We start from the raw sequence: 26,548 nt of genomic DNA, 5'->3' as shown, positions 1-26,548 counted from the left end.
GAGTTCAGTCCCCAGCAGTACATGTACCAGAGTGATGTCTGGGTTCTTTCTCTTCCTATCTTTCTCATAAATAAATAAATAAATAAATAAATAAGAAAAAAGGAGGGGAGCCGAGCAGTAGCACAGCGGGTTAAATGCACATAGAGCAAAGTGCATGGACTGGAGTAAGGATCCAGGTTCAAGTCCCTGGTGGTGGCTTCAAAAGCAGTGAAGCAGGTCAGCAGGTATCTATCTTTCTCTCCCCCTCTCTGACTCTCATGCCTGAGGCTTTGAGATCCCAGCTCCAATCACCAACACCACCATGAACCAGAGCTGAGTAGTGCTCTTGTAAAGTGTAATAATAATATAAACAAATATCAGGCCAATATGATAGTTCATTTGAGAGGGAGCCTGCTTGGGGAAAAGCTTTGCAAGTGGTGAAGTAGGGCTGCAGGTGTCTCTCTGTCTCTATCTCCCCCTTCCCTCTAGATTTCTGGATGTCTCTATGCAATAAGTAAATAAAGATAACTTTTTAAAAAAATTTCCCTGTTGTTGCACTTGCTGTTTTTGTTGTTGTGGTTGTATTGTTATTATTGTTGTTGTTATTGATGTCATTGTTAGATAGGACAGAGAGAAATGGAGAGAGAAGGGGAAGACAGAGAGGGAAAGAGAAAGATAGACACCTGAAGACCTATTTCACTGCCTGTGAAGCGACTCCCCTGCAGGCGGGGAGCTGGGGGCTCGAACCGGGATCCTTACGCCAGTCTTTGTGCTTCACGCCACGTTCGCTTAAGACGCTGCACTACCGCCCGACTCCCATAAAAATAACTTTTTAAAATTAAAACAAAAAAAGGAGAGAGGGAGCCTGCTTTGCCATGTGCAAAGCCCATATTCGAGCCTCTGGTAAATATGACCCTAGGGAAAACTTTGGTGCTATGATCTCTCTTCCCTCTCGCTCCTCTCTCATCTGAAACAGACTAAAAATTGGGTCCGAGTAGAATAACAAGTTCTTGGTTTCTACGAGGTCACAGGATCCATATTAAAAGAAACAGATTAAGTAGGTTCTCCAGTTTAGGGCTGGTCCCTGCTGCAGCTGTCCATCCACCTTCCTAGGTGGGTTTTTTTTTTTGGGGGGGGGGGAAGAGACGACGAACCCAGGTGGATCCCAGGGATCCCCCGAGCGGGCAGCGCCCCCTGGTGCTCGCAGCAGGGACTTCGGGACAACGAGTTAAGGGTCTTGGAACCGCCAGAGACCCACAAGCGATGTCCCCCGGCCACCCCCACTCCTTCACCTAATTACCCGACGGAGAAACTGCTGTGAGACGGGGCGGACACCCAGGTCCGGGTCGCGTCTCGGGGCGGCGGGGGCGGGGGGCGGCCTGGCAGGAAGCCACGTACTTTCCGCCGTGGGAGGAGCAGGTGGCAGCAGCCGCCCGGGCCCAGGCTTCCTGTGCGCGCCTGCCACCACCACCGCTTCTCCTCGGGGCCTCGGGCCTTCCCAGGGTCGGGCCTCATGGCCCAAAGCCCCCAGGACCCCGACGGCATATCCTGTGAGCTCAGAGGTAAGTGCCGGCCATGCCCACCCGCTTGGCTACAAGAAAGCCATACAGCACCCAAAGCAGAGGCCAACCCCTAGTCAGGGTTGTGAGGTTCGCTCTGCTCCTCCCAACAGCTTGGGCGCCCCTACATCCAAACCCCCCCCATCTGTAGCCTAGCACAGAGGGTCAGCATGGGCTTCTCCAGGTCACCAAAGGGTCAAAGTCACCCAGCAGGCTGCCCTTCCACAGGTGAAATCACCAGGTTCCTGTGGCCCAAGGAGGCAGAGCTGCTGCTGAAAACCTGGCTTCCCCCGCGGGATGGTGCTGAGCAAGGTCACGTTCTGGTATGGCAGGGGGTAGGGGTCCAGGAAGGCCACCAGGGACCAGGCAGAAAAAGCCTGGAGCCCTGCCCTGGGAGTCAGGCTTTCTCTCCCTTAGGCGCTGCTGCGATGGAGAGCCTATCTGCTCCACACCTGCCTTCCCCTGAGGGTGAGTCTTAGAGCCTGGGGTCATCTTCCCCTTGCCTGCCTGCAGCTTTCTCATGATGAGGGACTCTACCTCTCAGTATTGTTCTTCTTGTCCCTGGGAACTCTGTCATCATGTAGGACTGGGCTCCCAAAGGCTGGGGCTCAAGGGGACAAATTGGCTGACCCAGGTGCTCCACAGGTGGACTGCACTTTCAGCTACCTGGAGGTCCAGGCCATGGCACTGCAGGAGACACCCCCTCAGGTGAGACCCCACCAGAGCCTGCAGCCTGGTCTTCATCTCCCCTGCATCTGCCTCCTCGCTTGGAGCCCAGCCTACCCGTCCTCCCTCCCCAGGTCACATTTGAGCTGGAGTCCCTGCCTGAACTGGTACTGGAGTTTCCTGGGGTGGCTGCCCTGGAACAGCTAGCCCAGCACATCACTGTGGCCATTAAGAAAGTTTTTCCTCGATCCACTCTTGGGTGAGGACCAGCAGCTGCAACGGACTGGCAGGGAGGGAGGGCATGGACAGAAGTGGGTGCCTCTCGCCACAGCAGCTGGAAGTCCCCTGCCCCTCCCATTTCTCCCCTCCCCAGGAAGCTCTTTCGGAGGCCCACACCCCACACCATGCTGGCTCGCCTGGAGAGAAGCAGCCATCCCTCAGAGGCCTCTGCATCCAGCAGGCCCTGTGGTAAGGGCCAAGGCGGGGGACACACAGGGTTTGCAGCCTGCCCTGCTTCTTCAGCCCCAAGTCCTGGGTTTGGGGGGTTTCCCAAATGGCTGCTCAGAGTACAGCTTGGATTTGATCTTCCTCCATTTCTGACTTATTCTCTTTCTCCTCCCCGATGCTGTCATACCCCCTGGCATCTCTCCAGGTGGCTTCGTGGAGACATATGAGGCTCTGTGTGACTACAATGGCTTCCCTTTCTGTGAGGAGATACAGTGGGTGAGGGCAGGGCCCTTTGTAGGGGGCTCTAAAGACAGCTAATCCCCTTTTTTGTTGAGCACTCCCCACCCCTGTGGCCCCAGGCTAGCTAAAGACTCTCTTCTCATCCAGGACGTGAACACCATCTACCATCGACAGGGCTGCCGCCATTTCAACCTGGGAGACTTCAGCCATCTGGGCAGTCGGTACATGGCCCCCAGGATAGGGAAGATAGTTTTCATGGCCACATTCCTGAGTTGGAGCCTCTGTCTGTAGGTGATGCCAGGTGGTGGAGCAGGGTGGAGGGTCCTGAGCTTGGCACCTGTCCTTTCTCCATCCAGAGACCTGGCCTTGAGTGTGGCTGCTCTTTCCTACAACCTGTGGTTCCAGTGCCTCTCTTGTGTAGACATGAAGCTGGTGAGAGTGTAGGGAATGGAGGGACAGGGCACCAGGGCTGGGTGCAGCCTACTGAGTCCTCCTCTGGTTCTCAGAGCCTTGAGGTCTTGGAACAGATTCTGCACATGATGAGTCAGTCATCCCACCTGGAGGAGCTGGTGCTGGAGGCCTGTGGCCTGAGGGGGTGAGAGGGCAGGGCAAGAGGGCAAGGTATAGTATTGGGTGGAGGGTCTAGAGTTCTGGGAAGGAGCTGGGAATTCATTGTCAGAGGTTCACATCTGGGGTCTGGTCCCCAGAGAGTTTGTCCGAAGACTGGCCCAGGCACTGGCAGGACATTCAAGCTCTGGGCTACGGGAGCTCAGCCTGGCCGGGAATCTGCTGGATGACAGAGGTATGACTGAGCCTGGGGACCTCCTCACCTCTGGCTCTGAGGCTGGCACAAGAAGTGAGACCTAGGGCGTAGGGTGGTAGCACAGCGGGTTAAGCACAGGTGACACAAAGCACAAGGACCTGTGTAAGGATCGCAGTTCGAGACCCCAGCTCTCCACCTGCAGGGGAGTCGCTTCACAGGCGGTGAAGCAGGTCTGCAGGTGTCTTTCTCTCCCCCTCTCTGTCTTCCCCTTCTCTCTCCATTTCTCTCTGTTCTATCTAACAATGATGACATCAATAATAACAATAATAACTACAACAATAAAACAACAAGGGTGTGGTCCGGGAGGTGGTGCAGTGGTAAAGCTTTGGACTCTCAAGCATGAGGTTCTGAGTTTGATCCCCGGCAGCACATGTGCCAGAGTGATGTCTGGTTCTTTCTCTCTCCTCCTATCTTTCTCATAAATAAATAAAATCTTTAAAAAAAAAAAAAAAAAAAAACAAGGGCAACAAAAGGGAAAAAATAAATATTAAAAAAAGAATTACACACACACACACACACACACACACACACACACACACACACACACACACACACACATATATATATATATATATATATATATATATATATATAGTGAGACCCACATGGCTACTCCACTTCCAAGGTGTGGCAGCACTCAGCAGACATCTAGAGCGTCGGCCAGGTGCCCTGAGGAGACTCAACCTAGCGCAAACAGGGTTGACCCCCCGAGGTAGGTGGCCCCAAGATGGGATTGGCAAGGGAGGTATATCTGCCCAATGGCTGAGTCATCCCTCTGCTACCACCAGGAATAAGGGCTCTGGGACAGGCCCTGGCCTCTAACCCAGCCTTTGACTCTTCCCTGACTCATCTAGACCTTTCTGGGAACCCCGGGGCACTGGGGACTTCGGAAGACAATGGGGTGAGTGACTGCCTTTAGAGTCACTGACTGGAGGTGCCATAGGCAGTGGGTTGTCAGGGAACTCTGGGTGACAGGCTCTCTGACAACCCACAACAACTCACTACCCCTTCCTCCCACCAGGGTCTCTACAGTTTCATAAGCCGTCCCAATGCTCTGACATTCCTGAATCTTGCAGGCACCGACACTGCCCTGGACACTGTGAGGGGGGTGGGCAGTGGGTGGGAGAATCTTTGGATTTTTATTATTTTTATTTTTTTCATTTCTCCTCCTACCCACCCTCTGAGTGGGAGCATCTTTAGGGCAGCATGGCCTCATCCCTGGGTCGACCAGAGTGGGCTGTGGGTGTGGGTGTGCCCCCAGGGCGGGACTTTTCAGGGACGCAACTTGTGTCGAGGGGCGGGGCCTTGCGGGGCAGGGGTGTGACCTTTGCAAGGGGCGGGGTCCTGCCGGGGGCGGGGCTCCGCCCAGCGTAGTCCACACCTCCTCCCGCAGCTCTTCTCAGCTTTGTCGCGTGGCTGCTGCGCCAGCCTCGTGCACCTCGAGGCTTCAAGGAATGTCTTTTCCCGCACGTAAGGGGGCGGGCCCCGAGCGGGGGTGGGGGGCTGCTTAGCCCCTCCCCCTTCCCGCAAACCCACTCCTCCGCACCGCCCCCCCCCCCCCCCCCCGCAGGAAGTCCCGGACTGCGGCCGCAGTGCTGCACCTGTTCCTCAGTCAGGCGAGGGCGCTGCGACACTTGGGACTAGCGGGCTGCAAGCTGCCCCCCGACGCGCTCAGGTCAGAGTCACTGCCCAGGACCCAACCCCGCGTGTGCAGCCACCATAGAGGCCTCGCCCCGGCCGTGCCCACTACCTCCTGGCCCGAGTTTTCTTGGCATCCCAGCCCCCCTTTCACAGCTCGCTCCATCTGTGACATCTCTTTCCAGAGCTCTTTTGGAAGGTCTCGTGCTCAACACGCAGGTGAGCGACCTGCACCTGGACCTCAGCGCCTGTGAGGTGAGCCCTCGGGGGAGGGGTCAGGGCGGGGTGGGGACGCTGCCCCGGGACGCCCCCTGCCCAGCTGCTGCAGCCTCTTGGCCTGAGCGCCCGCCGCTCACTGTTCACCTTCAGCTGCGCTCAGCCGGCGCTCAGGTGATCCAGGACTTGGTGTGCGATGCCAGCGCAGTGAGCTCCCTGGATTTGGCAGATAATGGTGAGGGACCTCACCCCATGAGCCTATTTTCCAACATCCACCCAAGTTCCACTTCGTTCTTATCCACTGCACCCCTCACCCCAAACCTTGCCTCCTGAGTGACCCAAGCCATCCCCAGGCTTCGGTTCAGACATGGTGACGCTGGTGCTGGCCATTGGGAGGAGTCGGTCCTTGCGACATGTGGCGCTTGGAAGGAATTTCAACGTTCGGTGCAAGTGAGCCCCCACCCCACTCTGGGTGTCCCAGATAGCACCCTGCACCCGAAGCCCCTCGCCCCACCATCTCCAACAGCAAACCCTGCCCACAGGGAGACCCTGTACGATGTATTACACCGGATTGTCCAGCTCATGCAGGATGACGACTGTGTGAGTCCATGGCCTCATGCGGATACTCAGGCAGTGTGCCCCAGTGACCACCCCCCATCTCCTTGCTGACCCCCAAGGGTAACCGCACTTAGCTTTCTCTTTAACCCCAGCCTCTGCAGTCCCTGTCCGTGGCTGAGTCACGGTTGAAGCTGGGTGCCAGCGTCTTGCTCCGGGCCCTGGGCACCAATCCTAATCTGACAGCGCTGGACATCAGTGGCAATGCCATGGGGGATGCAGGCGCCAAGATGCTGGCCAAAGCTCTAAGGGTCAACACTAGGCTCCGGTGGGTGGGGCGAGGAGGGGCGCCCTGGGCTGAGGGGTGGGGCTGTTGAAGGTCACCCAATGCACTGGGCCTGATAGCTGGGTGGGACCTTCTGTGGGGCCACCACTGAGCCAGACCTGACCCAGGTCTGTGATCTGGGACCGGAACCACACGTCGGCGATGGGCCTCCTGGACGTGGCACAGGCCCTGGAACAGAACCGAAGCCTAAAGTCTATGCCTCTGCCGCTGAACGACGTTGCCCAGGCGCAGCGCAGCCGCCCAGAACTGACCACACGTGCAGTGCATCAGGTCAGGGTTCCCTCTTCTTGCTCTGTCCTGTGCAAGTGTTCTCCCAGCTGCCACCACCACCACCGCCACCACCACCACTTCTCAGGATCGTCTGTCCATACCTGCACTATAGCTTACCTGGATAGTGCCCCTGCTTTGCCATACAATTGACCCAAGTTTGAGCCAAGCCCCCACTTCACTGGAGGAAGTTTCAGTGCTGTGACGTTTCTTTCCCTCTCCCACATCTGACTATCTGAAAATGTCAGACCGGGTAGCTAGGAAATAGCTCATATGGTGGTACACTGGACTTGCATGCCTGCTATGTCTGATTTGTTTCTCTTTCTGTGTCATGTAAAACTCCCTCTGTTTCTTTCTTTCTTTCTTTCTTTATTTCCTTTTGTTGCCCTTGTTGTTTTATTGTTGTTGTTTTATTGTTGTAGTTGTTGTTGTCATTGCTGTCATTGTTGTTGGATAGGACAGAGAGAAATGGAGAGAGGAGGGGAAGACAGAGACAGGGAGAGAAAGATAGACACCTGCAGACCTGCTTCACCGCCTGTGAAGCGACTCCCCTGCAGGTGGGGAGCTGGGGGCTCGAACCGGGATCCTTATGCCAGTCCTTGCGCTTTGCGCCACCTGCGCTTAACCCACTGCGCTACCGCCCGACTCCCTCCTCTGTTTCTTAAATGTAATAAAGTAAGATTTTTAAAATATCAACCCCATGGTGGTGACAACAACAACAAAAAATCCCAAAAATCTCGGGGCCAGGTGGTGGCACAACTGGTTGAATCCACATGTTACATTGCACAAGGACCCAGGTTCGAGCCCCCAGTCCCCACCTGCAGGGAGAAAGCTTCACAATTGGTGAAGCAGTGCTGCAGGTCTCTCTCTCTCTCTCTCTCCTCTTCTCCACTTCTGGATGTCTATCAAATAAATATAGATAATAAAAATATTTAAAAATAGGGAGTCGGGCTGTAGTGCAGCGGGTTAAGCGCAGGTGGCGCAAAGCACAAGGACCGGCATGAGGATCCTGGTTCGAGCCCCAGCTCCCCACCTGCAGGGGAGTCGCTTCACAGGCGGTGAAGCAGGTCTGCAGGTGTCTATCTTTCTCTCCTCCTCTCTGTCTTCCCCCTCCTCTCTCCATTTCTCTCTGTCCTATCCAACAACGACAACAACAATAATAACTACAACAATAAAACAACAAGGGAAACAAAATGGAATAAATAAATAAAATAAAAAATATATATATTTAAAAATAAAATCTCTTGTCCCAGATTCAAGCCTGTCTCTTGAGGAACAACCAAGCTGATCGTGCCCCTCCTGATGGCATCACCCTCCAGAAGCCACTAGGTCTGTCTTCAGACCCCTCAGAGCAGGTCAGTGACTCCTCCATCAAAATTTGAATGAATAACAAACGTACGGAGTGTGAGGGATTGCTGGCATCAGTAGTCTCCACAGGTCTGAGGATCTTTCCTGTGACTATGGTGTCTGAGTCCTGCTTTTCTTTGGTCTGGATAGGAGCCAACTATCACAAAACAGCTCCTTCAATAATATGCATGATTGACTTTTCTTAGTTTTTTTAAAACATTAATTTATTCCTTTTGTTGCCCTTGTTGTTTTATTGTTGTAGTTATTATTGTTGTTGTTATTGATGTTGTTGTTGTTGGATAGGACAGAGAGAAATGGAGAGAGGAGGAGAAGACGGGGAGAGAAAGACACCTGCAGACCTGCTTCGCCACTTGTCAAGTGACTGCCCTGTAGGCAGGGAGCCGGGGACTCAAACCAGGATCCTTAGCCAGTTCTTGAGCTTTGCGCCACCTGTGCTTAACCCGCTGCGCTACCGTCCAACTCCCTACAAATATTTTATAAAAATGGAAGAGGAGAAGCCAGAGTAATAAGAGTGTAGCTCAGCTGTAAAGTACATGTGAGTACCTGAGTTCCACCCCCAAAACCAACAAACAAACTAAAGGTAACTAAAAACTAAGAAAAGTCAGGAGTTAGGTGGTAGCACAGTGGGTTAAGCAGAGGTGGCGCAAAGTGCAAGAACCGGCATAAGGATCTTGGTTTGAGCCCCTGACTCCCCACCTACAGGGAATTCACTTCACAAGTGGTGAAGCAGGTCTGCAGGTGTCTCTCTTTCTCTCCCCCTCCCTGTATTCCCCTTCTCTCTCCATTTCTCTCTGTCCTACCCAACAACAACATCAATAACAACAATAATACCTACAACAATAAAACAAGGGCAACAAAAGGGAATAAATAAATAAATATTAATATATATATGGGTGGGGGTATAGCATAATAGTTATGCAAAGAGACTTTCATGCCTGAGGCTCTCAAGTCCCAGGTTCAATCCCCCACACCGCCATAAGCCAGAGCTGAGCAGTGCTCTGGTAAAAAAAAAATATATATATATATATATACATATATATACATATATATGTATATATATATATATATATATATTTGTATGCTGGGGATACAGCATGATGGTTATGCAAAAGCCTTTCATGCATGAGGCTCTGAAGTCCCAGGTTCAATCCCCAGCACCACCATAAGCCAGAGCTGATCAGTGTTTTTGTCTCTCTCTGTATCTTTCTCCTTAAAATAAATAAATAAATATTAAGAAAATATTTATTTGTGGGGGCCGGGAAGTGGTGCATCAGGTTCAGTGCACATAGTGCATAAGTGCAAGGACCCATGCGAGGACCCTAGGTCTAGCCTCTGGCCCCTACCTGCATGGTGGTGAAGTGGTGAAGCAGGTCTGCAGGTGTCTCTCTGTCTCTCTCCCTCTCTGTCTCAACTGTCCCTACCCCTCTCAACTTTTCTCTGTCCTGTCCAATACAATAGAAAAAAAAAAAGGCCTCCAGGGTGGGGGCATAATAGTTATGCAAAGAGACTTTAATGTCTGAGGCTCTCAAGTCTCAGGTTCAGTCCCCCACACCCCCATAAGCCAGAGCTGAGCAGTGCTCTGGTAAAAAAAAAAAAAAAAAAAACCCTCCAGGAGCAGTGGATTCATAGTGCAGGCACGGAGCCCCAGCTATAACCCTGGAGAAAAAAAAAAAAGAAAGAAAGAAAATATTTATTTGCTAAAGGGGGTGGGGGAGATAACCAGAGCATCATTCTGGCACATGAGATGCCAGGGGTTGAACTCAGAATCTCATGGTTAAGAATCCAGTGCTTTGGGGAGTAGGGCGGTAGCGCAGCAGGTTAAGCACAGGTGGCACAAAGTGCAAGGACCGGCATAAGGATCCCGGTTCGAGCCCCCAGCTCGCCACCTGCAGGGGAGTCGCTTCACAGGTGGTGAAGCAGGTCTGCAGGTGTCTATCTTTCTCTCCTCCTCTCTGTCTTCCCCTCCCCTCTCCATTTCTCTCTGTCCTATCCAACAACGATGACATCAATAACAACAACAATAATAATGACAACAGTAAAACAACAAGGGCAAAAAAGGGAATAAATAAATAAATTAAAATTTAAATAAAAAAAAAGAATCCAGTGCTTTGTCCCCTGTGCCCCTCTGGTGGCTTCTTCTCCCTCTCTCAATGTATTTATTACTGGATAGAGACAGAGAGCAATGGAAAGAGGAGGAGAAGATAGAGAGGGAAAGAGACAGACACCTGTAGCCATGCTTCAAGACTTGTGAAGCTTTTCCCCCTGCAGTTGGGGACCAGGAGCTTGAACCAAGGTTCTTGTACACTGTAATTTCTGTGCTTAACCAAGTGCACTACCACCTATTCCCCCTCTGGCTTCTATCTATCTATCTATCTATCTATCTATCTATCTATCTATCTATCTATCATCTATCTATCTATTTATTTATTTATTTTGCCTCCAGGGTTAGTGCTGGGGCTCAGTTCCTGCACCACAAATCCACTGGTCATGGATGCCATTTTTTCCCCTTTTGTTGCCCTTTTTGTTTATCATTGTTGTTGTTGCTGTCCTTGTTGTTGGATAGAACAGAGAGAAATGGAGAAAGGAGGGGAAGACAGAGAGGGGGAGAGAAAGACACCTGCAGACCTGCTTCACTGCCCGTGAAGAGACCCCCACTGCAGGTGGGGAGCTCGGGCGTGAACTGGGTTCCTGAAGCTGGTCCGTGCATTTTAACCTGCTGTGTAACTGCCCAGCCCCCTCTGGCTTCTTTTTAGAGCAACTAGTTTCAACTTTCTTGAAACCTGGAAGGTGATGTAGTAGCTAGAGTTTTGGACTTAAAAGCATGAAGTCCAGGGCGCCAGATGGTAGCGCAATGCATTCAAGAGGTTCCAGATTCACCAGGTCTGGCTGAGGAGAAACAATCATTTAAAAAGTAGTAATACCATAAGGATCCCGGTTCGAACCCCGGCTCCCCACCTGCAGAGGAGTCGCTTCACAGGCGGTGAAGCAGGTCTGCAGGTGTCTATCTCTCTCTCCTCCTCTCTGTCTTCCCCTCCTCTCTCCATTTCTCTCTGTCCTATCCAGCAACAATAACAACAATACTACTAACAACAATAATGATAACAGCAACGATAAACAACAAGGGCAACAAAGGGAGAAAAGATGGCCTCCAGGAGCAGTGGATTCTTGGTGCAGGCACCGAGCCCCAGTGATGACCCTGGAGGCAAAATAATAATAATAATAATAATAATAATGAAAGGAGGAAATAGCTGAATAGCTGCTAGGAACAGTAAATTCACTGTGCAGGCACCAAGTCCCAGAAATAAACCTGGTAGGGAAAAAAGGATGGAGAGTGGGATGGGAGGAGACAGAGAGAAGGAAACACAGCTGCAGCATTGCTACACCGCTCGTGAAACCTTCCCACTGTGGAGGGGACCAAAAGCTTGAACTGGGTCTTTGCAATGGTAACATGTGCTCTGCCTGGTGTGAGACCGCCTGCCCCCAGTAAGTAAATAGACCTTTTTAAAAATGGGATCACTGCTCACCTCTGGCTTATGGTGGTGGTGGGGAGTGAACCTAGGACCACAGGGCCTCAGACATTAAAGTCTTTTGCATAACCATTATACTATCGCCTCTCCCCTTACTTGATTTATTTAACTTTCTTAATATGTATTTATTTATTTATTTTCCCTTTTGTTGTCCTTGTTGTTTTTTATTGTTGTTGTAGTAGTAGTTGTTATTTTTTAAAAAATTTATTTTGGGACCAGGCAGTGGTGCACCTGCTTGAGCACACATGTTACAGTGTGCAAGGACTCAAGTTCAAGCCTCCGGTCCCCACTGGCAGGGGGAAAACCTCACAAGCGGTGGAGCAGGGCTGTAGGTGTCTCTCTGTCTCTCTTCCTTTCTATCCCTCCCTTCCCTCTTGATTTCTGGCTGTCTCTATCCAATAAATAAAGATAATAATACTTTTTAAAAATTTATTTTATTTTCCCTTTTGTTGCACTTGTTTTTTTGTTTGCTTTTTTTAAAAAAAGATTTTATTTATTTATTAATGAGAAGATAGGACGAGAGAGAAAGAACCAGACATCACTCTGGCACATGTGCTGCAGGGGACTGAACTCAGGACCTCATGCTTGAGAGTCCAAAGCTTTATCACTGAGCCACCTCCCGGACCACCCCTTGTTTTTTTTTTTTTTTATTTCTTTATTGGGGAATTAATGTTTTACATTCAACAGTAAATACAATAGTTTGTACATGCGTAACATTCCCCAGTTTCCCATATAACAATACAACCCCCACTAGGTCCTCTGTCATCCTTCTTGGACCTGTATTCTTCCCAGCCATCCACCCCAGAGTCTTTTACTTTGGTGCAATACGCCAATTCCATTTCAGGTTCTACTTGTGTTTTCTTTTCTGATCTTGTTTTTCAACTTCTGCCGGAGAGTGAGATCATCCCATATTCATCCTTCTGTTTCTGACTTATTTAACTTAACATGAATTTTTCAAGGTCCATCCAAAATCGGCTGAAAACGGTGAACTCACCTTTTTTATAGCTGAGTAGTATTCCATTGTGTATATATACCACAACTTGCTCAGCCACTCATCTGTTGTTGGACACCTGGGTTGCTTCCAGGTTTTGGCTATTACAAATTGTGCTGCCAAGAACATAGGTGTACACAGATCTTTTTGGATGGATGTGTTGGGTTCCTTAGGATATATCCCCAGGAGAGGAATTGCAGGATCATAGGGTAGGTCCATTTCTAGCCTTCTGAGAGTTCTCCAGACTGTTCTCCACAGAGGCTGGACCAATTGACATCCCCACCAGCAGTGTAGGAGGGTTCCTTTGACCCCACACCCTTTCCAGCATTTGCTGCTGTTACCTTTTCTGATGTATGACATTGTCACAGGAGTGAAGTGGTATCTCATTGTTGTCTTTATTTGCATTTCTCTGACAATCAGAGACTTGGAGCATTTTTTCATGTGTTTCTTGGCCTTTTGGGTCTCTTCTGTGGTGAATATTCTGTCCATGTCCTCCCCCCATTTTTGGATGGGGTTATTTATTGTCTTGTTGTTGAGTTTGGCAAGCTCTTTATATATGTTGGTTATTAAACTCTTGTCTGATATATGGCATGCAAAGATCTTCTCCCATTCTGTGAGGGGTCTCTTGGTTTGGGTAGTGGTTTCTTTTGCTGTGAAGAAGCTTTTTAATTTGATGTAGTCCCATAGGTTTATACTTGCCTTACTCTTCTTTGTAATTGGATTTGTTTCATTGAAGATGTCTTTAAAATGTATGCAGAAAAGAGTTCTGCCAATATTTTCCTCTAAGTATCTGATAGTTTGTGGTCTAACATTAAAGTCCTTGATCCACTTGGAATTTACTTTTGTATTTGGTGAAATACGGTGGTTCAGTTTCATTCTTCTGCATGTTTCAACCCATTGTTTCCAACACCATTTGTTAAAGAGACTCTGCTTTCCCCATTTAATAGTCTGGCCCCCTTTGTCAAAGATTAGATGTCCATAGGTGTGGGGGCTCACCCCTTGTTGTTTTTTATTGTTGTTGTAATTATTGTTGCTTATGTCATTGTTGCTGATGTTGTTGTTGTTAGCGAGGACAGAGAGAAATGGAGAGAGGAGGGGGAGAGAAAGAAAGACACCTGCAGACCTGCAGACCTGCTTCACCACCTGTGAAGCGACTCCCCTGCAGATGGGGAGCCTGGGGCTTGAACCAAGATCCTTAAGCTGGTCCTTGTGCTTCACACCACGTGCGCTTAACCTGCTGTGCTACTGCCTGACTCCCTATTTATTTTATTTTATTTATGTTTTTGTTTTTGCCTCCACGGTTATCTCTGGGGCTCAGTGTCTGCACTACGAATCCACTGCTCCTGGAGACCATTTTTCCCCCTTTTGTTGCCCTTGTTATTCATTGTTGCTGTTATTATTATTGTTGTTATTGCTGTCATTGTTGTTGGATAAGACAGAGAAATCGAGAGAGGAGGGGAAGGCAGAGAGAAGGAGAGAAAGATAGACACCTGTAGGGAGTCAGGCGGTAGCGCAAGGGTTAAGCACACGTGGCGCAAAGCGCTAGGACAGGTGAAAGGATCCCTATTGGAGCCCAGTGAAGCAGGTATCCAGGTGTCTCTCTTTCTCTCCCCCTCTCTGTCTTCCCCTCCTCTCTCCATTTCTCTCTGTCTTATCCGACAATAATAAAAAAACAAGGGCAACAGAAATGGAAAAATAAATATTAAAAAAAGACACCTACAGACCTGCTTCACCGCTTGTGAAGCAACCCCTCTGAAGGGGGGGGGCTTGAACCAGGATTCTTATGCCAGTTCTTGTGCTTTGCACCATGTGCGCTTAACCGGCTGTGCTACTGCCTGGCCCCCTATTTTATATTTTTAAGCATGAGGTCCTGAGTTCAGTCCCCAGCATCATGTTCCAGAGTGAGCCTTTGGTGTCCTTTCTTATGCTCTCTCATGTTAATAAGTATGTAAATTGGGGGTCGGGCAGTAGCACAGCGGACTATGCTCACATGGCCCCACGCACAAGGACCAAGGACCTGCATAAGGATGGCGGTTCCAGCCCTTGGCTCCCCATCTGTAGGGGGGTCACTTCACAAGCGGTGAAGCAGGTCTGCAAGTGTCTTTCTCTCTCTCTTTTTGTCTTCTCCCTCCTCTTTCAATTTCTCTCTATCCTATCCAGCAACAAAGACAGCAATAACAACAACAACAATAAACAACAAGGGCAACAAAAGGGGAAAAAATAGCCTCCAGGAGCAACGGCTTTGTGGTGCAGGCACCGAGCCCCCACAATAACCCTGGAGGCAAAATAATAATAGTAATAATAAGTATGTAAATTGCAGCCTAAAATATGGCACAATCGATAAGGCATTGGAGTCCTGATTTTCATCTGTGGCATCACATATGCCAGAGTGATGGCCTTATTTTTTTCTCTCTCTCCTCTCTCATAACTACATAAGTCTTGTGGCTGAGTGGTGGCATACCTGGTTGAGTGTACACATTACAATGTACAAAGACCCAGGTTCAAGCATCCCCATCCCTATTTTCAGTAAAACAGGGCTACAGGTATCTCTCTCTATCTCTACTTTCTCTCTCAATTTCTCTGTATTTATCCACAATAAATAAAAAATATTTATAAGAATCCATGGACAGACAACCACACCAATGTGTCCTGGAACCCCACCTCTCCAGAGCCCTGCCCCACTAGGGAAAGAGAGAGACAGGCTGGGAGTATGGATCAAACTGCCAATACCCATGTCCAGCAGAGAAGCAGTTACAGAAGCCAGACCTTCCATCTTCTGCACCCCATAATGATCCTGGGTTCATACTCCCAGAATAGGAAAGTTTTCAATGAAGGGCATGGGATGTGAAACTCTGGTGGTGGGAATTGTGTGGAATTTTACCCCTCTTATTATATGGTCTTGTTGATCATTATTAAGTCAATAATAAGTAGGGGTCTGGGTGGTAGTACACTTGGTTAAGCACACATGTTATCATACACAAGGATCCAGGTTCGAGTCCCTGCTCCCCACCTGCAAGGGGGGACACTTCACTAGCAGTGAAGCAGGTCTGTAGGTGTCGCTCTTTCCCTCTCCCTCTCTGTTTCTCCCACCCCTCTCAGTTTCTGTCTTATCAAAAAAAATTTTTTAATTAAAATAAGTAGGGAGACTTAAAAATCTTAAATTGGGAGTCAGATGGTAGCACAGCAGGTTAAACGCAGGTGGCGCAAAGTGCAAGGACTGGCATAAGGATCCCAGTTTGAGCCACCAGCTCCCCACCTGCAGGGAGTCGCTTCACAAGTGGTGAAGTAGGTCTGCAGGTGTCTATCTTTCTCTCCCCCTCTCTGTCTTCCCCTCCTCTCTCCATTTCTCTCTGTCCTATCCAACAATGATGACAACAGTAATAACTATGACAACAAAATAACAAGGGCAACAAAAGGGAATAAATAAATAAATATATTTTTAAAAAATCTTAAATTATGTATCTGTGACCTTGGCAGAACCACTGCAGTTTCCAGTGAAGGGAATGGGGGCACATAATGAGTGGGAATGGTGTGGCACTGTACCTCATTTTCTTTTAATTTTGTAAACCAATATTCAATCACTAATCAAAAATAGACATAGATAACCCATATCTGTGACCTTGGGAGAACTGTTGCAGTTTTCACTGGAGTGGGATGGGGACACAGGACTTGGTGATGGGAGCAGCACTTTTGAATCTGGGATTGAACCCACAACCTCATGCTAGAGTGTCAAAAGCATTATTTGTTATTATTATTATTATTATTATTATTATTTTAAAACAAAAACACTGCTCAACGCTGGTTTAAAGTGATGCTGGGGATTCAATTTCTTTCTCTATCCAATAATAAATAAATAAGATTTTGAAAAAAGGAATCAGTCTGGGGGTAGATAGCATAATGATTATGCAGAGACTCTCATGCCTGAGGCTCCAAAGACCCAGGTTCAATCCCCCACACCACCATAGGCCAGAGCTGAGCATTGCTCTGGTAAAAAAAAAAAAAAAAAAAAAAAATTAGTGTCTGGAGGGGTTGAGGGGGCCAGACTGGACTGACTGCTGATGCCTTCCAGGAAGTGAATGAACTGTGTCAGTCAGTGCAGGAGCACATGGAGCTGCTGGGCTGTGGGGCTGGGCCCCAGGGTGAAGCCGCTGTGCATCAGGCCGAGGATGCCATCCAGAATGCCAACTTCTCTCTCAGTGTGAGCACTTCTCCTTCCCACTATCAGGGCACTTCTCCCCTTAGGTGTCAACTTGAAACTCCTTTCCTCCTTGATCTCAGATTCTTCCTATTCTTTATGAGGCTGGGAACTCCCCAAGCCATCAATGGCAGCTTCAGCAGAAGCTGGAGGCCCTCCTGAGACAGGTGGGTGAGATCTGTCGCCAAGATATTCAGGTGAGATGATACCCTGGCCCCATAGACCATACTTTTGCCCACTGCTCTGACCCCCCCCAATCCTGTAGAGTTAATGTGGATACTTCCTAAATCTGTGGGGGGTCAGAGCCTCAAGCCACACATCCTGATTCCCAGCCACACCCTCACCATGCTCTAACCTTTATCCAGGACTTCACTCAGGTCACACTGGATACAACAAGGACCCTCTGCCCACAGATGGGACCCAGGTGGAGGGAGCAATTGGAGGAGGTCCTGGTGGGCTCCAGGAGCCTCCCAGAGCTATTTCCAGAGCACCTGCTACAAGATACCTTCTATAGGCTCAGGTGGGTTGGACGGGGCTGAGCTGGGCAGGGTTGGACAGACACAACACATTAACCCTTCCCTTCTCTTGCCCTAGGGACATGCGACTCTCAGTTACAGGAACATTGGCCGACAGCATTGTAGCTCAGGCTCTGGAGGGTCTGAGTGCAGCCCGGGATCGGCTGGTGAGGGTCACTTTACACTTGTTCATATACATACGCATATCCCACCCTCACCACTGCTTGGCAGGGGCTCTGTAATGTCTCCTGGGATTCTGTAGTCCAGGGGTGCTGCAGGGTTCCTTTAGCACTAATGGGACAATGACTGAGGCTCCACCTGCTCATCTTTGGGGTCCTTGTATTGCAGGTAGAGAGTCTGGCTCAGCAGGCAATGGCCCCTGTCCTGCCAACACTGAAAGGAGGCAAAGCCAACCCCAGGAAATTGGATAGTCTGTTCTTCCCTGAGATGGAGGTGGAGGATGAGGACGAAGAAGAGCAGAAAGTAGGTAGTCCCAGAACTCTGGGCTTAGAAGTCTAAATCTTCCCAGCTTACTGTGGAGTGTGGAAGCTCCCCTTCTTCAAGCTGAATTTGTATCCTTCCCACCAGGATGACAGTCCTCCACAGAAATGGCCTGAGTCCATCCACTGCCTTTACCTGCCCTCCTACACTCGCTGTGAGTCAGGGAGCAAGCTGGCAATTCCTGGGGTTGGACAGAAGCCCTCCATTAGAACTGGGGGTCGGGGTACATTCACTCAGTCCTGTCCTGGGACTCCTGACCTTGACTGGGCCAAGCCCAGGACCCCTGCACCACCTACAAGGGTGGAACTCCCTGTGATCAGCTTGGAGCCCAAGTGGAGCAGACCCGCGCTCCCTCCCCAGGCCGCGCGTGCTAGGCGGCAGTGTGGAGCCGCTGGGACCGCGCTCAGCACCGCGGACAGCGGCGGGGGAGGGGGAGTGGGGGGGCGGTGGCATCGCCGAGCCCCTCCCCGCGCCCTGGGCGGGTCCCCCGCCGCCCGATGCTGCTGCCACCTCCTCGGGCTCAGCTCTAGCTGGTGCTCGCCCCTCAGGTGCAGCTGAGCAGCAGCAGTTGCAGCCTGAGCTCGAGCTGGCGGCGCCGGGAGAAGATGCGGAGCCGCAGGCGGGGCCGTCTGCTCGCGGCTCTCCCAGCCCCGCTGCCCCTGGGCTCCCGGCAGACCCGCTGCCCCGCATGGAGCTGCCTCCCTCTGGGCAGCCCCTGCGCCATCCCACGCGGGCCCGGCCACGGCCCCGCCGCCAGCACCACCACCGCCCGCCGCCTGGGGGCCCCCAGGTGAGCACTGACCCCCCCCCCCGCCCCAGTCCCCACTTCCGAGCTTGAATTAGGGGTCGTGAGTGGCTCGGGCGCTGCTCATTGGTAATGGCGAGCGGGATGTGGGTCGTGGGGCCTATGGCCATCTGCTCATATAGCCACAGCTGCATCCGGCTCCGGCTTCCTCCCTACCACCCCCTACCCAGGCCATGTCCATTTGGGGTCATGGATGTGCCGGCTTTCGCTGGGGCTGCGCTGGGTGTAGGACTCTGTCTCGGGTTGGCCCGCTGCATGGGTGGGTATACGGAAGAGGATGTGTCTTCTCTTCCCTCCCCCAGGATTACTGGAAGATGCTGGGCCCTGGGGCCATGGGGACAATCTTGCATCTGCTGTGCACCCAGTGGGCCAGTGTGCCCAGGGACGTGTGCACCAACTGGGTGCTACCCGCACTGGGAGGAATGGAGGGAGGAGCTGGCTGGAGGTCCCCCCCCCCAGAGGGTCTGACGCAGCAGCTGGCGCCTGGGAACCAGCAGCAGGCCTGGTGGGGTGGGGGTGGGGGGCATTACAGGGAACTGTTTAGAGCAGAGAGGGGGTGGCAAGTGGGAAATTATGACCCAGGGGGTGAGTCGGTTCTAGCCTGCTGGTGACTAGGTGATTAAGGCTGTGTAGTGACAAGAATAGGTGTGTGTCCAGGACCAATTAACAGTGGACAAACATGTGAAACAGCACCTCTGCCCACCAGCTGGACAGTGGGAGAGGTGGTGTCAGCAGCCCCTAGGGTCACCTCAGCTTCTAGACTGCTGGACAAGGGAGATGGGAAGATGTCGGGTTCTACTCAGTCATCACCCCATCCCGGGTGTCCTCTAGGTGCCTCCAGCCCTCCCACAGGAAGGGAATGGGCTCAGTGCTCGTGTAGACGAGGGTGTGGAGGAATTTTTCTCCAAAAGGTTGATCCAGCAGGACCGCCTGTGAGTAAGCGGCAGTTGTGGGGTGTGGCAGAGGGTGGGATGCCCCTTGGGCCTTCCCCCTTACCGCTGGCTATCCTCATAGCTGGACTCCTGAGGAGGACTTGGTCACTGAGGGCGGTAGCACCCCTGTTCCACGTACACTTCGAAAGAAGCTGGGCACCCTTTTTGCCTTCAAGAAGCCTCGCTCAACAAGGGGCCCACGGCCTGACCTAGAGACCAGCCCTGGGGCAGCTCCCCGTACTCGGAAAACTACACTTGGGGATCTGCTGCGGCCACCAGCTCGCCCTGGCCGGGGTGAGGAGCCTGGTGGGGCTGAGGGGGGCAACAGCAGTCCTGACCCTGCTCGAAGGAGCCGGCCTCGCTACACACGAGAAAGCAAGGCCTATTCCATGATACTGCTGCCTGCTGAAGAGGATGAGGGGACACTGGGTGCCAGACCTGACAAGGTGAGGTCTGGTAATGGGGATGAGTTCTTCTGGGACTGAGGGTGATGGGACCATCTTCTCACTCTGGCATCTGTCTCCAGCGGCGGCCTCTGGAGCGGGGAGAGACAGAACTGGCTCCATCCTTTGAACAGCGGGTGCAAGTGATGCTACAGAGGATTGGTGTTAGCCGAGGCAGCGGGAGTGTGGAAGGCAAGAGAAAACAAGTACGTTGGGACACTGTGAAAAGAGGAGGCAGGTGACATGTGGCAGTCTGTGGTGACATATGTGACCAGGAGCACACTCATGGGTCTACTTGTCAGTTACATCTGCTTCTCAGTCATCTGATTCAACCTTTTCTGTTTTCTTTTTTTTTCCCCCTCACTTTTAAAAAAATATTTATTCATGAGAAAGATAGGAGAGAGGAAGAATCAGATTATCACTCTGGTACATGTGCTGCCAAGGATTGAACTCAGGACCTCATGCTTGAGAATCCAATGCTTTATCCACTGCGCCACCTCCGGGACCACCACTTTTTTTTTTTATTATTAGATAGGACAGTGAGAAAAATGGAGTGGAGGGATAGAAAGAAACAGGGCAGAGGGTAGGTAGCATAACGGTTATGCAAAGAGATTCTCATGCCTGAGGCTCCAAAGCCCCAGGTTCAATCCCTTGTACCACCATAAGCCAGAGCTGAAAAGTGCTCTGGTAAAAAAAAAAAAAAAAAGACAGAGACACCTGCAAACCCACTTCACTGCTTGTGAAGCACACCCCATGCAGGTGGGGAGTGGGGTCTTGAACCCAGATCTTTATGCTTGGTAATATGTGTGTTTAACTGGGTGAGGCACTGAGCAGCCCCCATCAACCTTTTCTTTCCTTGCCTCTTGACTTCTGCCCTGGCTCAGGCCACTGAGATCTCTCTTGTGGACTGGTCCTTTCTCTGCACTTTAACAGAAATTTGACCTGTGGCCTATGTGCATTTGACCTATTTGCACCAGGGCTTTCCTCTCAAGACAGTCCAGAACTCTGCAGCTGAGATGCGGCCTTGCGCTGGTTGCTGCCCTTCTCTGGGCTGTACTCAGAGCCTCTATATACATTCCATCTCCCAGACCACCTCCTCTACATACATTCCCATCTGAAATTTCCTCCTGCTTCACTTCAACCTCTTATGGCACCTGAAGGTTTCTCTTTTTCTATTCCCACTTCACCCTGCAGGTTCCTTCTCTTCCAATCACTAATAACATTACATTCTGACCACAGCTCTGTGTACCATCGTTAGTTTTTTTTTTTTTTACCAGAGCACTGACCAGCTCTGGCTTATGGTGTGGTGCAGGGGGCTGAACTTGAGATTTAGGTGCCTCAGGCATGAGGTTCTTTGCATAACCATTATGCTATCTACCTCTGAGTTAAAATTTTTTTCCAGAAAAATCAGAAATACTTACGAAGTGAGACTCATGCTGAATTTAGAAAGATATGGGAAATGAGTTACAGAATTAAGAAATGACCTTCTCCATGTGTGTCTGCATACATATTGGCACTTCTGTGTGTTCACTATTGAATCAGGACTGGATTTGCCATGTTTGTGCCCAGTCTGCAATGGGCATTTTGTGGCAGTTGTTAAGAACAAGAATGAACAAGGCTGTGTTGGGGGGAGGGGAGGATAACCAGAGCTTGGCTGCCCTGTTTCCTACAGAGTAAAGATGGAGAGATCAAGAAGGCTGGCTCAGATGGTAAGTGGGCTCTTGGCTGGGGTAGTACATTTAGGGAGAGGGAGGTGTCCTTAGTGATAGTCTCTTAGGCACTTGCTTTGCTGGGAGGCTGGATTTTTCTTCCCCTCACACCTAAGGTCTGGTGCCTAAGCCCCCACCCCAACTTGCAGGTGACATTATGGATAGCTCCACAGAGACCCCTCCCATCTCCATCAAGTCCCGAACCCACTCCGTATCTGCTGGTGAGTGAGGGCCACTGTGTGTGTTGGGGGAATGCAGGAGGGGTCAAGCCCACCTCCCATGCCTAGCCCAGGTCTTGGCTGACATCCTCCCCCCCTCCCCCCACAGATCCCTCATGTAGACCTGTGCCAGGCGGCCAGGGCCCTGAATCAGCCACCTGGAAGACACTGGGGCAGCAGCTGAATGCAGAGCTCAGGGGCCGTGGTTGGGGCCAACAGGATGGTCCTGGCCCCCCCTCTCCTTGCCCCAGTCCAAGCCCCCAAAGAGCCAGCCCCTCCCCAGATAGTCTGGGCCTCCCAGAGGATCCTTGCTTTGGTCCCAGAGGTAAGCAAGCACTCTGAACCCCACCGCAATACTGGACTGGGGTTGGAGAAGCACAGCTCCTCTGGGGTCCCTGAAGATGGGAAGCAAGGGCTGGAGGGGGCCAGCTATTGCGACTCTACCCTGATACTCTGGCCTCCTTCAGATGGTCAGCTGAGGCCAAGGCCCCTCTCGGCAGGGCGGCGAGCAGTGTCTGTGCATGAGGACCAGCTCCAGGCCCCTGCTGGTGAGGGGAGACACCTCCATGTGTGTTTGAGTGCAGGAGATGGGGGATGGTGGGCTTCAGGGCTTCCTTCATGGCTCTGCTCCTTGCAAGGGACCACCTGTGGCCTGAGAGGTGAAGATATCAGGGCGCCAAATAAGCAGTGTCTGTGTTGGGGTGGGAGAATGCTGGGGTTGGAGGAGGCTCTGAGAACATAGTGTGCTCCCACTAGCTGTGGAAGAATGGGCTGGGGATAGGCAGCACATCCTGAACACCCCATCCCAGGCCTTTCTGTGTCCCTTAGAACGGCCCCTGCGGTTACAGCGCTCCCCTGTCCTCAAGCGTAGGCCAAAGCTTGAGGCACCCCCATCTCCAAGCCTAGGTAAGATGGGGCTGGGCCAGCTGGGAGGGTGGCAGAAATGCTGGGTCTCCTCCGGATACTTCCTCTCTCTCCCTCTTCATTTATTCCCTTTTGTTGTCCTTGTTGTTTTATTGTTGTAGTTATTATTGATGTAGTTGTTGTTGTTGTTCTTGTTGTTGTTGGATAGGACAGAGAGAAATGGAGAGAGGAGGGGAAGACAGGGAGGGGGAGAGAAAGACAGACACCTGCAAACCTGCTTCACCACCTGTGAAGCGACTCCCCTGCAGTTGGGGAGCCGGGGGCTCGAACTGGGATCCTTATGCCAATCCTTGCGCTTAACCCGCTGTGTTACTGCCCGACTCCCTCTCTCTCTCCTTTTGCAGGATCTAGCCTTGGAGTTGAGTCTCTAACCCCACATCCCACAGAGCCCTTCAGCCCTGAGCGAAGCCCATCCTCCCCAGGCACAGACCAAAGAGGCGGCGGCCCAAACCCCTGACCTTCTCCTCTCCAGCCGCATGAGATTATTTTATTAAAAAACTCAAATGAAGCAGCCTGAAATACTGTGTGTTCACCGTGGGCCTGTGTGAGCACATCCTCCTGTGACCCTTCACACCTGGGTTAGTTCAGAGTCTGCCTGTGGTTCCATCAGAAAGAGCAAGGCCCAGGCCACGAGTTGAGGAGGGAGCCTAGAACGAGAACCATGGCTGTAAGTGGAGACTGGGACTTATGACCAAGAAAATGGAGGCAACCCCAGGCATGCACTTACCTGGCAGCTTGGACCTGGGCACAGAGGGAGGCACAGGGGGACTGATACTCATATTGGAAGGCAGAACCATCATGATGCCTCTTTGGAGGGTCCTGAAAGAAATGTGACATCTTGAGAGGGGTCAAACAAAGGATGTTTAACCCCAGCTCCAATCCTATTCTTGCCTTTTTTTTTTAATTTCAGAGAGAAATTGAGAGGGAAGGGCGAAATAGAGAGGGAGAGAGACTCCTGCAGACCTGCTTCGTCACTCATGAAACTTTCCTCCCTGCAAGTAGGGACTGGGGGCTTGAATCCAGGACCTTGTGTGCTGTAATGTGTGCATTTAATTAGGTGTGCCATCACCTGGCATATATATATATATATATATATATATATAAAATTATTTACTTATTGGATAGAAGGGGAAAGGTAGAAAAGGACAGAGACAGAGAGACACCTGCAGGACCAACCACTTCAGTTTGTGAGGCCTACAGGGGACCGGGGTTTGAACCCGGGTCCTTGCGCACTGTAATGTGTACACCAGCACCCACCCCCCCCCCCCCGGGTCCTTGCGCACTGTAATGTGTACACCAGCACCCCCCCCCCCCATTCTAACTTCTAGTTGGGAGTTATGCTTACCCAGATAGGGTTGGACTTCAGGGATCCTTTGGAGGTTCTTATGATTATAGAGGGCTGCCAGTTCTTGGGGAGCAATCCTAGGTCTGAGTTAGTTTTCTGAGCTCTGGTTACTTGGTGTGGACTGGAGTCATGGCCAAGTGATGAAAGAACTGGGGTACAGTTCAAAGGTGGAGAGACAGGTACATGGTTGGGTTGTGGGGAACTAGGAGGTGGAGGACTAGGGGCTGAAGAGGTGGATGGCTGGAGCTGAGAGTTGTTCTGCTCTTGGCCTGGAGAAGCCAAGGATGTGGAAGACAGAAGACTAACACTGGCACTATCCTCCTCTGACAACACGTGGCCAGATAAGGCAGGAGTTCCTGGAGAAGAAAAGATTCACTGTGGGCACAGCCCTTGTAGCTGAGACCGACCTGTGAGCTGGGGCAGGCCTACAGGGACCGTATCCATCCTCCACCTGGTTGTGTAGCCTTCCACAGGATCCTGTGCAGGCTGGGGACCTAACTGACAAATAGAATTAAGTCCTCCTTATCTCATCACCTTACCTGAGAAACTGGAAGAGGAAGAGGTCAGAGTCTGAGGCAGGTCCTGCAGAGCCAGGTCTGGTGGGGGAGGTTTAGGGCCTGGGGTTCAGGAGGTTTATCAGTACTTGGGTGCTAGATCCCTGGGTACTCCACACTTGATCTCCCTAGTTCTCCTTACCTACTGCCCTCTGACCTGGGCCTAGAGAACTTAGAATTTGCTGGTCCTCCTCAGAGATGTGCAGGCATACGCTGGGGACAGTGTACATGGCTTCACCCTGCCAGAATGTGAACTCTCAGCCTGGCCCTTACCCCAACTCTTATCCTGATATTTCCCAAGGGAAACCCCACACTGACCATGGTCTGGTGCCGTAAAGTAGCCCATCGGGTCGGACAAGGTGCTGTGAAATGGCCACTGGTCAGCATCAGACAGTTCTCAGCCAGTTGCACCAGTGCCCCCCGGTGCTCCTGGTCCTCTTGCACTTCATCCAGAAGTTGGGATAGTGAAATACCTGGCAGGCAGGGAAACAAAGAACGGAACAAAGCTCAAAGTGTAGGAAGCCTAGGTAGGTAGGGTGGAGAGCTTAAGAAAATAAGGGGTGATGACTGGGGAGGTCGCTCTACAGGGCCACTCATGAACCCCCCTTACCAGTACTTGGACTGGGAGAGGTAAACTCTGAAAGGTGCTCCCTATAGAAATAAAAGGGACAGGTCTGAGGAACAATCCTTTAGTCTGAGAACCCCCAGTCTGTCTACACAGACATGCAATCAAGCCCCTGACTAGACCACACTAGGGCCCACAGCCCAGCCCCAGACTCACTCCAGGCAGTCAAAGAGCTTTCTTCGCACCTCTGGGTCCTGGTTGCTGTGAAGTAAGGGGCAGGCAGCCAGTGTCACCAGGAGCCCACATTCTCCCACCCGCAGGGTCTGTGCCAGGGAAACACCTGGAGGGTGGGGCATCGCTCACCAGTCGGGTACCCGCTCCAGGTACTGAAAGGAGGGCAGCAGGATAAAGCTGTTCACCTGGAGGTAGAACTCTGCAGACTGGACAGGGGTTCGGGATAGGTGTCAAGGGCTGTCACCTCACCAAGAGCCAGGCCGGGTGACTCGCCCAGGCTAGTGTCCCCACTCACCGAGCCCCTCTCAGAGACCAGGACCCGGGCCTCGCAGTCCCGCAGCAGCAGAAACTGGCCCTCTGTGCCCCGGAAGCCAAACTCCTTCTCCTCCCTGCAGCGAGCAGAGCCGAGCCTCACAGCCCGCCCACCGCGCCGGATCCCGGGTCCCGCCCGCCCCGGCGCCCCGGGCTCCGTCTCTCACCAGTCCCACGCCTCCATGGCCTCCCGAGTCAGCAGGCAGCGGACACTGAGGGTCCCGTCCGACACCAGCAGCGAGGTTCCCGCGTCAGACGTGTCGGGGGCGCCAGATGGGCCGGGGGCCTCTGGCTCCTGCAGCACCTGTCGGCGGGCAGGCGCGTTACCCCCGCGCCCGGGAGTCCGGGCCTCGAGAAGGTGGGGGACTCACCTCGAGCAGCTGGACCGCTAGAGGGTTTAAGACCGTCTCTGAGCCCAGGATCAGGTCTCGAATCCAGGGCCGCAGGACCAGGTGTCCCGACCAGGACATGGCAGCGGTGGGAGGCCACGGAGCAACCCGCGGATTCCTGAGGGCTCCTGGCCCCGGGCCTCGGGCCCCGCCCCTCGTCGGAAGAGGAAGCGCTGTCCGGTGGGAGGGGCCTGTGGGCCTAAGCCACGCCTCCACAGGCGCCACGCGTGCGCACCAGCGCTTCCTGCTCGGGAATTTCTGTGCAAACTGCAATTGGTCAGAATG

The 26,548-nt window shown here is 51.8% G+C and overlaps 2 protein-coding genes across 10 annotated transcripts; one reads left to right on the top strand and one right to left on the bottom strand.

Moving 5' to 3' along the window:
* Window positions 1-1,417: 1,417 nt before the first annotated feature.
* Window positions 1,418-23,372, top strand: CARMIL2 (capping protein regulator and myosin 1 linker 2). 7 transcript variants are annotated; one of them, XM_060185310.1, is made up of 39 exons: window positions 1,418-1,541; window positions 1,767-1,861; window positions 1,956-2,006; window positions 2,184-2,246; window positions 2,339-2,463; window positions 2,578-2,672; window positions 2,857-2,927; window positions 3,039-3,112; window positions 3,248-3,323; window positions 3,398-3,486; window positions 3,599-3,693; window positions 4,340-4,426; window positions 4,503-4,615; window positions 4,736-4,813; window positions 5,108-5,184; window positions 5,285-5,389; window positions 5,538-5,607; window positions 5,722-5,803; window positions 5,922-6,018; window positions 6,111-6,168; window positions 6,279-6,451; window positions 6,577-6,739; window positions 7,990-8,091; window positions 16,692-16,820; window positions 16,901-17,014; window positions 17,183-17,337; window positions 17,412-17,499; window positions 17,681-17,815; window positions 17,921-17,987; window positions 18,382-18,623; window positions 19,470-19,570; window positions 19,653-20,016; window positions 20,097-20,219; window positions 21,686-21,722; window positions 21,872-21,943; window positions 22,050-22,265; window positions 22,408-22,488; window positions 22,769-22,846; window positions 23,209-23,372. In XM_060185310.1, exons 1-39 carry the CDS (start codon window positions 1,493-1,495, stop codon window positions 23,319-23,321), a joined length of 4,203 nt encoding a protein of 1,400 aa, XP_060041293.1. In that variant the 5' UTR covers window positions 1,418-1,492; the 3' UTR covers window positions 23,322-23,372. The 7 variants fall into 7 exon arrangements, with proteins under 7 accessions (XP_060041293.1, XP_060041292.1, XP_060041290.1 ...); XM_060185309.1 differs by having other exon boundaries at window positions 4,569-4,615; window positions 5,903-6,168; XM_060185307.1 differs by having other exon boundaries at window positions 4,542-4,615; window positions 5,903-6,168.
* ACD (ACD shelterin complex subunit and telomerase recruitment factor) lies at window positions 23,332-26,435 on the bottom strand. Of its 3 annotated transcripts, none has more exons than XM_060185312.1 (12): window positions 26,246-26,435; window positions 26,042-26,178; window positions 25,858-25,951; window positions 25,692-25,768; window positions 25,545-25,589; window positions 25,374-25,414; window positions 25,082-25,236; window positions 24,906-25,002; window positions 24,749-24,805; window positions 24,210-24,565; window positions 23,592-23,683; window positions 23,332-23,511 (listed from the first exon to the last, which is right to left on the bottom strand). In XM_060185312.1, the coding sequence occupies exons 1-12, from the start codon at window positions 26,342-26,344 to the stop codon at window positions 23,433-23,435; spliced, it is 1,329 nt and encodes a 442-aa protein (XP_060041295.1). In that variant the 5' UTR covers window positions 26,345-26,435; the 3' UTR covers window positions 23,332-23,432. The 3 variants fall into 3 exon arrangements, with proteins under 3 accessions (XP_060041295.1, XP_016041334.1, XP_016041335.1); XM_016185848.2 differs by having other exon boundaries at window positions 24,749-24,826; window positions 26,246-26,433; XM_016185849.2 differs by lacking the exon at window positions 24,749-24,805 and having other exon boundaries at window positions 26,246-26,433.
* Window positions 26,436-26,548: the final 113 nt, after the last annotated feature.

Source organism: Erinaceus europaeus, chromosome 2, assembly GCF_950295315.1.
Source record: "Erinaceus europaeus chromosome 2, mEriEur2.1, whole genome shotgun sequence".
Lineage (NCBI taxonomy): Eukaryota > Metazoa > Chordata > Mammalia > Eulipotyphla > Erinaceidae > Erinaceus > Erinaceus europaeus.
Note: the sequence above shows the minus strand (reverse complement) of the source record. Positions and strands in the feature narration are given on the sequence as shown.